Source organism: Lactuca sativa, chromosome 2, assembly GCF_002870075.4.
Source record: "Lactuca sativa cultivar Salinas chromosome 2, Lsat_Salinas_v11, whole genome shotgun sequence".
Classification (NCBI taxonomy): Eukaryota; Viridiplantae; Streptophyta; class Magnoliopsida; order Asterales; family Asteraceae; genus Lactuca; species Lactuca sativa.
In genome coordinates this window covers 74,359,363-74,373,867 of record NC_056624.2, presented here as the reverse complement: position 1 = coordinate 74,373,867, position 14,505 = coordinate 74,359,363, and the positions used below count along the sequence as shown (strand labels likewise).

The 14,505-nt window shown below is 30.7% G+C and overlaps 1 protein-coding gene across 1 annotated transcript; it reads left to right on the top strand.

The window, feature by feature from the left end:
• The first annotated feature begins 958 nt into the window (after positions 1-958).
• LOC111909113 (wall-associated receptor kinase-like 1) lies at positions 959-14,262 on the top strand. The gene is made up of 2 exons (XM_042899840.1): positions 959-1,781; positions 13,008-14,262. The coding sequence occupies exons 1-2, from the start codon at positions 965-967 to the stop codon at positions 14,108-14,110; spliced, it is 1,920 nt and encodes a 639-aa protein (XP_042755774.1). The 5' UTR covers positions 959-964; the 3' UTR covers positions 14,111-14,262.
• The last annotated feature ends 243 nt before the right edge of the window (positions 14,263-14,505 follow it).

Below are 14,505 nucleotides of genomic sequence, written 5' to 3'. Positions count from 1 at the left end.
TCCACTTGATTGTGATTCTGCATCATTAAGTGGATCTGATTGATACATCAATCTAATTTTGGGGCTTACAGACTTTCCTGCTTTTCTGTTGTGTAAAATTCATAGTTAGTTTTATAAAAGCAAAAAGTGTTGGATGTTTTGTTATATATCCCCTTTTAGCTCATTTATTGATTTTCTGTATAAATAAATGGGTGATTAAATATCCTCATACTTTTGTTCCTACAAAATCTTTCTACCGAATTAAATGATGACATGTGTCATATTAATATATTAAAGTAAACTTAAATTTTTTTTTCCTACTTTTTATGCCTACAAATGTTCTTACTCAATAAAATTATGACAACTATCATCATTCCATATTTTTTAAACTAACTCGTTAAGGCTATATTAAAAATATATCAAATAAAATTAAATTGAATAGTCATTTGTCATAATTTTAGTATGTATGAATAATTGTAGACATAAAAGGTAAGAGGTAATTTAATTTCTCTTTATATTAAAATATCATTAAATAAATATTAAATGTTATATGTCACTATTTAATTAGATGGAAAGATTTGTAAAAACAAAAAAATAAAAGGATATTTAATTTCTCTAAATTAAATATGTTTAGTACGAAATAGTCGACAATAATAGTTTCTTATAATAGGGATAAAGTCGTTGCTATAAAAAAAATAATAAAAAAAGGGTTTCTTCTTTCCAAAAATTTATTAGGCATTATAATAATTTTCTGGGAACGAAAAGATTAATTAGTTTTACGTATTTGATTTAGTCTAATATTCCAAAACATATACATAAAAAATATCAGCCACTTGATTTTAGAATGGCAAAAATACAACACAAAGTCAACTAAGAATAAAATTTCTCCAAAAAATAACCAAATCATGCACCACCCTGGAGCACATAAATTGACTTATATAGTTTTCTTTCTTCAAAGCCTTCCATCGTTATTGTTAAAAAGAAAATGCAGGTCTTTCGAGTTTTGCATCTACTTATCTTGATCTCCTTAACAAGAACAACAACATTAACAAAAGCCAAGAGCATCAGCAAAAAAGGATGCAATGATACATGCGGAGGTATCTTGATTCCATTCCCTTTTGGGATTGGAAGAAATTGTTTTCTGAACAAATGGTACAACGTTGACTGTAACTCCTCGATACCATATCTACCTTCACTCAACAACGTGGAGGTCTTGCATGCAAGCTCCACCGGAGATGTCATTGTTAACGTATCCATGACTTTTGATTGCGAGAATTCAATGCAGAATAGCACTCTTGTCCTAAGTGACCAGAGTCCCTTTGCTATTTCGGTATACGACAACAGCTTCTTCGTTAAGGGATGTGGCAATATTTATGCTAACGTGACAAAGAGTGGGAGCATTGTCGCTGGTTGTTCAACGATTTGTCGCAAAAAAACTGTTAGTGACAGAAACAACTGCTTTGGAGTCGGTTGTTGCCAAAGTACGTTTTCTTATTATCTCGAATCGTTTAACTTGAATCGAACTAGGTTGAAAAGGCCGATTGGAGATGGAAGCTGTGGGACTGCCTTCTTCATGAACAGTGCATACTTCGAAAAAGGGTTTCCTCGACAATCTATTGATGGGGACAACATTTATGTTCCGATAACACTTTCTTTGATTTATTCAACATCCGGAGATATAAGTTCGCCAGAATGCAAAAGGTGTGAAATCAAGGGAGGGTATTGTTCCATAAATGTTGACGCAGCCTCGGGTACGAGTTGTTATATTTACGGAAGGAGCAAAAAAATAGGTGTCATTCTGGGTAAGCTGTTCTCTTAATTACTATATGTTCTTTGTCGGCTTTTTATTTTCCCTCTACTTTCTCTTTATTTTTTATAAAATCTAAAAATTGATTAAAACATTCATTTTCCGGTGATAAAGTTAATATGTTTTACTTTTCAGATAATAACCTAAGTAATAATCCTCCTTAATAAATGAAGGTTTTTTTTTGCCATATGTCATCTTCTCCTTTATTTAGATACATAACATTTTCTAGAATTTTTTAATTTTCTATTTTCCACTTGTCATTTTATTGTAATTTTCATTTTATTAAATTAAAATTCCATATTTAATATATAAGGTAATATATATGTAAGATATTTATTAGAAATAATTTATATATGTAATGTATTCAATGTATTAAAGTCTCATTAATTTTAATAATTTAAATTTTTTCTCATTTTTCTTATAAATTCAAACTTCTCAAATTGTTAAAATTTCATTTTTTTTAAATAAACTCATGTAATATATGGGTCTCACACCTAGTGTTCAATAACCTAAAAAGTAAAACGTACAGTATTAACCTAGCTCATCAACCACCGTTAGTTAAACACATGTATTAGTATAAAAAAAAATTATGATTTCATGTTAGAATTTAATTAAATATAGTTCAAGCTTTTGTTATGAGAACTAAAAGTTTTGTAATATTTGATCAAATATTTGTTTAAAACTTTTTTGAGTATATTACATGAATGGTCCCTATGGTTTACGGTAATGCATGCGTTTCGTCTCTAACTTATTTTTTTTAACTTGAAAGATCCCTACTGTTTGTTTTTGTTACACGTTTGATCCATGTCATACCTAAAATGACTATTTTGTCCTTTATTTTTTTAATTTAGTTAAAACACACCTTCAACCTCACCTCCTCACTTTACCTTACCTACCCAATTATTTTTCTTTATTTAAATAATAGTTTTTTTAGGTAAGAAAGGGACCAATCACGCAATAAAAACAAACAGTATGAACCAAGCACGTAACAAGAACAAACAGTAGGGTATTTCCGAGTTAAAAAAATAAGTTAGGGACTAAACATGCAAATTACCTCAAACCATAGGACCATTTGTGTAATTTACTCAAACTTTTTCCGATCTAAAAGATTTTTAATATTTGATCAAATATTTGTTAAAAGTAAGTATATTTGCAGTATTATATCAATAGTTGTTAAAAGACACTATGTTTAACTTCCTCGTGAAATATCAATATTTTTATTTAGAAAGTCAATTTTAATAACCAAAAGACTTTTGATTTGACGGTAATGAAGGACCCTTTTAACTAAAAGGTCATTATTCAACTCTCATATAACATTTGAGTCATGATTCCAAGAAAAAATAGGAAGGCAATTTTAATCCATGTGTCGAACTTTGTAAAAGATAACTAAAAGGTACTATAATTCTTTAATCAAAATTATGATTATTGTTTAATTGCAGCCATATAATGGGATACCGGTTTGAAAGTCAAACCGAGATTGAGACTGTTTCTTTGTTTCTGTTAGCGTTAGTTCGGTCTCAATCAAGTGTTATCCTTAACCATTTAATCACAACTTTCAAATTCATACTATTAAACCAAGGAAATGAAAACTCTATATTTGTGTGAAAAATCAATTTGTGTTCTTCACGGAGTGAGTGTGGATCCGGTGAAAACTCAAAAAATGTTGAGTATTGCGATAAAAAGTCTCAATCACTCACTTTATCAAGAGCACAAACGTCAAACTCAATATTTAGATGTGACGCGTTCGCATGCAACGCAGGTTCGTGGTAATACAGTCTTTGATTATTTAATCATGTGCGACGAACGTTTATAGAACGTCATTTAAGTGAGTTTTAATTTTTTTTATATTTAAAAAATATATATATATATGGTTTTAAGATTTTTTTTATTTTATTTATTTATTTTTGGGTTATTTAATATCTTTACACATATTTAAAGTTATCAGTGTTTTTTTTGTATTTTTTATTTTTTTATATGTATTTTTATTATTTCATATTTTTGAACTAAATATTAGTTCGAGTTTTTAATTTTTAACACTTATAAAAGTTTTAAATAAGAAAAATATTAACCACGATATTGTTTCCGTTCATTCTTTTTTCAGAATCATATTATTTTTCGATCATGAATCATAATATTTTGGACTATATCATTTTGAATTATATGATTTTGGATCAATATTATATCTAATTAAATAAAGTTTTAGTTGAAAAATAAATTTTGGATCATTATATATTTTGAATTATCTAAATTTGAATCATAAAAGATATAATTAACGATAATAAAATATTTGAATCAAAATATTTTTAGATTTTAACAAATTAAAGATCATAAACATGTTGAACAAAAAAATTGAATCATATATATTTTAAATCATTGTATTTTGGATCATATTGTTGGGTTTTATAGGAAACAATGTTGTAAAATACGTAAAAACAATTAACTATTAATAGAGTACATGCATCCTACAAAAGATATATGGTATACACATTGATAGCAACATATAGTGGATAACTAAATCTAGCTTAAACCCTAGTATAATCAAAATCATGGTATTAGGGTTACATACCTTCAATTTTTTGTAGTAAACAAATCACTTCAATCTCCTTGTAGTGTAGTTGGAAAGCTTATTACCAAAAGGATGATGCCTCTAATGGCTCACATCCAAACTCTAGAACTAGAGCACAAGATGAGAAAGGAAGGAGGAGATTTTCGGCCAAAGTATCTTCCTTAGAAGAGTATGAACAAATTTGAGATCCCAATGGGTCCTATTTATAGTTTAACTAACTTACGGACAAAGCAAGATTTGAATGATAAAATAATATATTTAATCTTAATCCAAATCATTTCTTTATTATCATCCGGGGGGTTTCTGGAAACCCTGTAAAGGCTCCCAAAACCGTCCACCTTGATGGTAGGTTCTAGAATTCTCTTTCTTTTCTCAACTATGAAAAATTTCAATTCACCCCTTACATCCTTAATTAATTCCAAATAATCCCAAATTAATTCCAGATAATTTTGATTAATAATTAATTAGTACTAATTGATTTCTCATTAATTTATTAATCATATAAATTAACAAATCAATTATTATCTCATATTAATTTATTAATCACATAATAAATTAACAAACCAACTGTTTATTTCCAATTATTGTATTAATCATATAATATATTAATAAATTATTTCCTCATAACTTTCAATTAGTTTATTAACTATATAATAGTCTAATAAATCATCATCTCTTTATAGATTTCATTCTAATCAAGTTCTAGTTATGAGGGCAATCCAAAAAGGATTTTGCTTCTAATTACAAAAATATATCAATTTAGTTACTGCCTTAGATACCTTAATGCAATAATCTCCCACTTGGATAAATCTATGACTATTGTTGCAAGTATTGACCTTGAACTAAACAGCAAAGAGTGATTTCCAAAGCCGCTGCCAAACTCTGACTCAAATCAAACTTCGACCTTAAGATAAGTGATCAACTATTCATTTGTTCTATAAGATATTGTATGGGCGTGAAACATGGATTAAAATCAATCTTATAGTCCAAGATTTTGTTTCTCGATTTCCTGAATTATGATGACTAAATTCAGACTACTAACTGAAAACATCAATTTAGTCCGAGCTCTGCCAAGCACTCCAAATGTCGGCAACAAATCATCGAGGGACTCAAAGATATCGTTATTCCTGTTAAGGAAAACGGAACAAATTACTTTGACTATATTGTCATACATTTTACTAACAAAATCTTGGATGGAATTACACTTTTTAACACTCAATTACGATATGTGTTTGGATAAAAAAAATGCACAATTGCTTCGTAAACTACGATATATATATATATATATATATATATATATATATATATATATATATATATATATATATATATCCGCTTAAGAATAGTGGATCTTATCGTCTCAAAATTACTTGTGATAAAAGCCAAGAAGTAATATCCAAGCATGGGTTTATCCAATACTTAAAATCTCTATTTTCAAAGTACTCATGAATATCGTAGCAATTCCAATTGCAATGTCTTAACCTTAATCGACAATCTACAATCAATTCTTGACAGTCTTAATTCACTACTTACTTCCAAAGGTATGAGAGACTGTGGGATTTTGAATGATCTTAAAATTACTCAGGGAAGTAAACATGCAAAGTGAAACACAATCATAAATTAATTATTGATGGTTTCAAAATTAATGAACATAAACAATTCCAATTGTTTAATCACCATAGTAATCACAAATTTATTCATTGTATAATTTTTTGAGTAATCAACTAATATTTTGAATTAGATAACATTAGTCATGTCTATGTTATGAACATGTATACTATGCCTCCCTATGGTCCTTCCTTTGTGAATAGATCCACTAGACACTATTTCAATGATGCACGTTTCCTAATTCCAAATTCTTATCATTATTTATAATGTAGTGAAATTTCATGCATTGTCTTTCTGTGATGTCAAGGTTCTAAATTCACAGACTTAGCCTTCGATATTACAGAATGTTCCATTGGAACTTGTTACTCAGATCAATTCAATGATTATGAAGTCTCGATTTCAAGGTACACTCCTTGAACACTTTTTTCCATTAAAGTTTCCAACTCACATGTAGATTTCACAAGCATCTCCCATTATGGAACCATTCCCATATTCTCATATGAAAAAGAATCATCTCAATCCAGAACGTGTCACTATAATTCATCCTAGTAACATACTTCCAACAGTCCACAAGCAACCAGTTCTTTGGTAAAACCTTAGAATGTTCTTGATAGTTGTTTGACAACTTCAGTCACATGTAATCCTAATCATGTTCCACATAATGCTAAAATCATTTGATAAATAGAATAATTGAATATTATAGCATATATAATCGATCATATATCCGAAGCATATGAGGCTCGACTCATTATTACAAGGGTCCAATATATGTTCAATTCCTTGTTATAATATTTCCATATATAGAATATCCAATTTCAAAATATTTCAACATGCCATTCATATATGTATTTGACTAAGTTCTATTAAACTATATAATCTAAACCTTTAGATTCGTAACGAAGTCTGAGTGCCCTCTCCCTTAAGTCCATAATAGTGAAACAATTATATAAATTTGCAACTTGCAAACTAGAAACATTGTTTCCTATGAATAGTATTGTCAACATGTAATACCATGCATAACAATTACGCTCCCAGTAGCTCTGACCCATACTAAAAAATCAACTAGATTTCTAGAAATCAATACCTTTTGACTTTCTCATGGAAGTGCAGATTACTATTTCGCAATGCTTCGCCAAGCCTCTAATTAGGCTTCTTAAGCTTATGCACTTTAACTGGATAGTGTATGTGTTCAAACTCTTTCAAGACATGATCAACATATCTCCTGAAAGTTTAAATAATTCATGGCTATTCCTCACAATTCAAAATATGAAGAGGGGTGTTGAAATCATATTGTGAATTTGAGAATACAATTTATACAACCAATATCCATATCGATCTTTATCAGATCCTTAAAATCTTTCAGCGAAAGTATTCCTTCATAATCGTTTTCATGAATTAAAGTGAAACCTTTTGCCACCTAGATTTAAAGGTGCATACATTCCCATCCAAGTGGATCAATCCTTTCCACCCTAATGTCATAAGACAAGGTTTAGGACAAACCAAATATAGAATCAATTTTCCTTCATGGACTGAACTTTGCTATTATTTTAATCTCTTGCCTTCTGGGAGCTTAATAGCCCACCAGTGCTTGCATGTTGTTAGCAACCCACCCATATTGATCAGTGTACTTTCACTGACTAACATGTTTTTCTTTTGCAATTAAATGTAGAACATAGAACTCATAAGCATTTCCAACTAAATTGGAAGTGCACAAAAATATGTCAATTAAACCCAACAGGTTTTCAAACTCTGGTTGTATGCCAGTGATAACTAAATTGATCATTGTTAGTTGACTCTTGCAGGATCAAGATCAACATGACTCCCACTTCCTTCTTGACATGTGAGTTTTCTCTCAAGGAACATTCCTTGACGCGCTAAAATAAACATTTAAAAGTCATGTGGAAACACTTCGTAGAATAGGACTCAGTTTATCTTTTGTTTCTTGATCAATGAAAAACATCAAAACTCCAATTCTAAATGTGTTAGTGTAACAAAAAATTATTACTCCACATATTACGCGGCGGTATCATGCTTATTATTTTGAGTTTCAAGATACGATTCATAGTTACTAGAGAACGGATCTAAAACTTTATTGGAATGAAGCATGAATCATCTATGATCGAACCATTTCCAACAATATTCGATTCCTTTTCTTAGCCATACAATTGCACTAAGACTTTATTGGAGGATTAATTGTGATAAAGTTACACAATTACCAAGGTGATCATAAAACATGATACTAAATCACTCTCCTTGCTTTTCAGATTAGAGAATCTTTTATCTTTATGCCTAATAGATTCTTTTGTTCGTTATATTACTCTTTGAATCTTTTCAAAAGTATTTAGAATTTTGTTTAATCTTTTAAACAATACCATATTTACTGAAGCATCAGTGAATCATGACGAAAAGAGATATCCTCCCTTGTGGTGGATCTGAATAGTCCATATCAACATGTACTACATCCATTACTCATTCACTTGTCTCACATAAGCAGGTGAATAATGAATTAAGTCATTATTTTCCAATGAACAAGATTCTCATATATTATACAATACGACTTATACACCACCAAGTATCTGTCCAGTTGGTGATGAGATTTCTTTTCACTTGGTCAATTATGACAATACCACAAGCGATATCATAAGAATCATATCCACAAGTAATATTTCTATTATTAGAAACATAACCAACTCTTTCATTAATTCCATTGCAAGGAAATAAGATAAGGCAACTACATATACCAAAATTTCGCTTTTATTTGAAATACAATGAAAATTTAAACTTGTCCTTAAAATGAATGAATGAAAACTATATTTCTAAACTTCTCCAAGATTAATAGTAATCTATTAATTTATCCTAACTCCCTAGTAGTAGCTCCAAATTCTGACCATTGAACCATGCGACCAAAGTCCATCTTTCAGGATCAAATTTAGCTCACTTTTCTTAAGCTTCCTTCTTCCTATAAGAGTCTAAGAATAGGAACTTATGGAGTCAGATAATGGATGTAGCTAAAGTAGAGTCACCCGAATTGACTTTACTATCTCGAAGATCTTTCAAGTATTTTAGGTAGCTTTGCTTCCATTGTTCCTTCAATTGGTAGAAGAAACAAATGGACTCATTGGATTCAACATGTGGAATGATCTCAAAATGAGCCTTTCTCTTTACCATACGATTAAAAGGCTTGACCTTTTCCGATCCCTTTCGATGGGAAGAGAAATCATTCTTGATCACAAATGTCTCCATTATCAATGTCCCTGGAAAATTTCAGATTAGACCCTATAAGCATTTTTTTCTTTAGTTGTGTTCTTAAGCCTTTTTGCTTCAGCAACCATCAACATATATGTGAAATCATTTAGGGTCACCTCGAGATTCTGCATACGAAAATTCTTAACGAACTGATCATATGAATCATGAAGCTAGATAAGAACCACATCAGTAGCTCTCTCCTTTACGATACCCATTCTTTCCAATTTGTCAATGTAAGATTTCATTTTCAGAACATGCGCACACACATAATTTCCATCTTTTTGTTTACATGCCAACAAGGCTTGAGTTGTTTCATATTTCTCAACTCAAGGAAAACGTGACGTTGGGAGAATCATATGAGGAGGAGGTGGAAGAGTTAAAAGAGGAAGATGTTCAATTCCACCATTTCCTAAGGAAGGGAAAACAATTTAACCTTGAATCGAATGTGGAAGACCATCTCCATAAGATTTAGGAAAACCATTTCCATAAGAACGTGGAAGACCATTTCTATCTTCATAAGACATCTAAAGTTGGGAGAAGAGAGAATTCAAGTTAGTTGATTTTAATCCTTAATTAACCCATAATTTAAATTAAGGCTAGGATCCATATTTTTTAATTGAACTTTGAAGAGGGATCTCGTAATCAAATTCGAATTTATTTTAGGTAGGTAGAGTCAACTCACCAATTTCAATCACATGAAACTCCTACATCTTTAAGATTCATTGAATCTTATCAATGGCATGTTTAATCTCGATTATGTGATTACCAGTTATGACTGGGATGCCGAGGATCACAATTAAGATGTGAATAACCATGCAAATCCACTTAAGTACCCTCGATCGATTTATAATCTCTCAATGATATGTCGGTTAACCACACACATTCCATAAATAATCATAAACACGAGTTGTTTCATCATTTCATCCTTATAGTACCAAACTTGTGTGCAGGTTAACCACACATGGTCCACTAACGACTCATAATGAAATGATATGTGTTTTCATAGATTAGCATATAATTTCAAATTTTTCCTAAAGTAACTATAGTGGGATTTTAAAGTGGGTTCTAGTACTGTATGGCATCATACTTTTGAGAGGTTATGTCATATCAATCCGTTCGGATAATGACCCTCCACCACGCAAAGGAGCGGTGGGTGAGAATTAACACTCATTCAACAACCATTTTATAGGCAGTTTCCTTATACCCCCCCCCCCCCCTTTTATAGCATGACATTGAGACTGAGGCCTACTATTGGTTGACTGATTTGTATTATACATATAATATATTAAATTTTTAATTGTATATAGTATAAAGTGTATTTTAAATATTTTCAAATTACGAGGTTTAAATATCAATTATCTAAATTATCATATAACTAATTAATCAATTTAAACACATAATTAATTTACAATTATCTTTTAGTTACTTTACAATTAAATTAATTATTAAATTTATAAGGGATAATTCAATTTAATCTAACTACTTAAAAATTATCAAATACAGATATATCATCATCATCATTAACATTATTTTCTTCATCCTCTTCTTCCTTATCTTCAGTAATTTCCTTGACATCATGTTTATGTGTTTTGAGAATGTTAAAGAGTACAAATAAGGAATATGTATCAAAATTCATAAGAATATTTATTCCTTTCCATTCTTTACGTAATCCTTGAATGAACATTATATTTTTCTCCAAAGTACTCCTATCCACACCATACTTTGACATATGACACACCAAATCATAGAATCTATCAAAAGCTAGATCTATAGGTACACTTTTCTTTGTTCTTTCTCTTCCTTTAAAATTTTCTTTTAGCCTTACCAAATTTCTTTACCAAGATTACATCCTCTGATGTAACCGTAGACAACTAGAGGTAGAGTTCCACGTAGTTCTCTCATCATCTTTCATCATGTTGCTTCATTGTTAATTTCGTGTTCGCCAACGATTTAGAACTTCCAGTGACACTAACTACGGTAACTTTGCTTGGATCGTTAGGACCATCTGTTAGTGAACTCCAATGACTTTCATCAAGACCATTAAGATATTCTTCCATACGATCATCCCATTGATCATAATGCTCTGGAAGTAACATCGAGGTTTTCGTTACGTAACCAAGAATATTTGTGTAACTCATTATGTTATTTGTATTAGTAGAGGAATTTTCCATGACAAAAAGATATGATTTGTATGAATTGATTAGAAGAAAATACATGATCAAAAATCACAACCAAAACCGAAGAAATGTTTATCAAATGTGGAAACTAGATCTAAGAACAATTTTAGATCTAGAATATGAAAGACGAAAGAAATTCTTCGAAAGACTTGAAAGATCCCTGCCCTGATACCGATTGATGAGCTATTCAATAAATATACGAATCAAAATCAGATGTAATGAAATAACACAAGTAAATAATAAGTTTCAGATCATATTGATTAAGAAAAGGTTAGAGAGTACAAATGTATGAATGTAAGGAAATACAAGAGTGTGCAAGCGTGTCTATCACTATGTATGCAACATGCCTAGTGTCATCGACTGACCACAAAAGTACAAGAAGCATATACTTCTCGAAGTATAGAAATAAAGTGCTACTTGAAATAAAAAGATATATCTTACCCTTACATGATGCTTAATCTCATTTATCGAAATATTAACATTTTCCGAGATTATATTCTTGACTTCGGTTGAATACAAACATGACCATTAGCCATGCATGTTATACTGTTGACCGTCATTAGTAAAACAATCTCGTCACCATCTCAAATGCACGTGACTTCCATGCACATAACAGAAGACCTTATATTTCCAATCACACCAAATGTTCTTTAATTATAAATTTTCTCATTGATGGCTTCAATTATGTAAAATACAAGTAACATCATCATTTTTTTAAAGTTATCACATTCAGTTTTAGATTTAAATTCCAAGCACACTCATGTTCCTATGATGTACTTCATCATAATATGTTCATATCCTTGCTTTTTTCTAATCTTGAATAGGTTAGTAATAGAATACACCTCTCCATTATTATCCACAATGACACAAATCGAGTCTGGGATGGTTAACGGGTCCCAAGACTCATTTGTGATCGTTCTTGAAGCACTTTGACTTCTTTTTCCAACAATTTCTCTCTGATGCCCTTTAAGAACCTCTAGAAATGATTTGATTCACTTATCCCACTATTTTTCGTTTTGATTCCCTTTTGTTTCATTGACCTTCTTTATTTCGTGTTATTTTGTAGCTCATGATTATTGTTTGTGTTTCTCTTCTTGGCATTCTGAAATCGCCGCTCACACATATTATTTCTTTTATTATCTCAATCTGATCTAGCATTTCTCTATCGTTGGTTGGCATTAGTCGGATTCCCTATAGATGTCGTTGTAGGGTTTTTAAATGGAGATTTTTTTCATAAGTAGAAATTATATACAGAGAATATAAAAACCTAACCAGGATTTAATTTGAAATTAATTGCTTTGTTTGTTTTTTCAAAATGATCAAACTCTTGTTTATAAGAGTTCTTCAAGTTATTTATCTATGTATAGTTAATTATTTTATTTTAATTGGATTACTCGTAAAATTTAAAAAAAATAATCAATCTCTCTAAGAATTCTTCTATGCTATTTACTAATGGAATAAGAAGTTTGATAGTGAAGAAAAAACTGATGAATTTTAAAGATATAATAGACTAACATATATCTTTTGTGGGAGGCATACTCAATATTTCATCAACGTGAATTGCTAAATGTCTTTTTAGAACAATTGTTAATTTATTAATTATGATATACTTTCTTTCTTTTAGGTGTTAGTATAAGTATGGGATTGTTTCTCTTATCAGTGATCAGCTATGCTTTGTACAATATAATCAAGAAAACTAAAGCCAAGAAAAGGAAACAAAGGTTTTTTAAACGCAATGGTGGTCTGCTTCTTAAACAACAACAAGCAACTGATGTTGCTTTAGTTGATAAAACCATACTTTTCACTTCCAACGAATTGGGGAAGGCCACCGACAATTTTAATGAGAATAGAATTTTGGGTCGAGGAGGTCAAGGTATAGTATATAAAGGTATGTTAGCTGATGGAAGGATCGTAGCAATCAAGAAATCAAAGATGGTTGATGAAATCCAACTAGAAGAGTTCATCAATGAGGTAGTCATTCTCTCACAGGTCAACCATAGAAATGTTGTTAAATTATTGGGGTGTTGCCTAGAGACTGAGGTCCCACTACTTGTTTCTGAGTTCATCTCAAATGGTACGTTATATGACCTTATTCAAGATGAAACGGGTGAGTTCTCATTCTCTTTATCAATGAGAGTACACATTGCTACAGAGGTTGCTGGAGCACTCTCTTACTTACATTCCGCAACCTCCATTCCGATATACCATAGGGATGTCAAGACGACTAATATACTTTTGGATGAACAGTATAGAGCCAAAGTATCTGATTTTGGAATGTCAAGGTTTGTATCAATTGATCAAACTCATTTAACTACCTTAGTCAAAGGAACATTTGGTTACTTAGACCCACAGTACTTTCAATCGAGTCAGTTCACTGAAAAAAGTGATGTGTATAGTTTTGGTGTTGTTTTATTGGAACTCTTGACAAGAGAGAAGCCTATTTCCTTTACTAGATTTGGTGAAAATAGAAACTTGGCTACATACTTTATGCTAGCCATGGAAGAAGGTCGTGTGATGTCTATTTTTGATGCAATGGTTGTTAAGGAGGGTTCTACGAACGAGTTGTTGGCTATGGCTAACATGGCAATGCGATGCTTGAACTTCAATGGAAAAAATAGGCCAACAATGAAAGAAGTCGCTACTGAGTTAGAAAGAATCAGAGTGTCACATGTGCCCTCTACACATCAAACTAATTTTGGACATGTGACACAACATGATGATGTATAGCTAACATATAGCGAGTCAACATCAACATGAACATTATGGACAGTTGGCGACAACCGTAGTCTATGAGTTATGGTAAACCTTATGTTTTCTTTTAATTAATTACTAGTATCGATAAATTCGTTTAAAGGCCAAAAAGTACGGTATATGTTATATCTTTTTCTTCTTTCATATCATATATATTTTATGTTTCCATTGTTTGAAATTTGATTGGTTCTTAATAAATAAATCTACCCTAATAAATAAGAATGATTTTGCCACATGTCCTCTTTTCATTCAATTTGCCACATGTCATTTTGTCATAATTTAGAGATATATTTATTTTCCACTTGTCATTTATTTCATTTTCCATTTCTAATATATTATTAATTAGTTTCCATAAATTAAACCTACCATAA

What these genes read in the sequence shown, in the direction of transcription:
- LOC111909113 (XM_042899840.1), top strand. Translation starts at nt 965, where the DNA reads ATGCAGGTCTTTCGAGTTTTGCATCTACTTATCTTGATCTCCTTAACA. An exon ending in AAAAATAGGTGTCATTCTGG is followed by an intron (nt 1,782 to 13,007) that starts GTAAGCTGTTCT and finishes TCTTTCTTTTAG; the next exon opens with GTGTTAGTATAAGTATGGGA.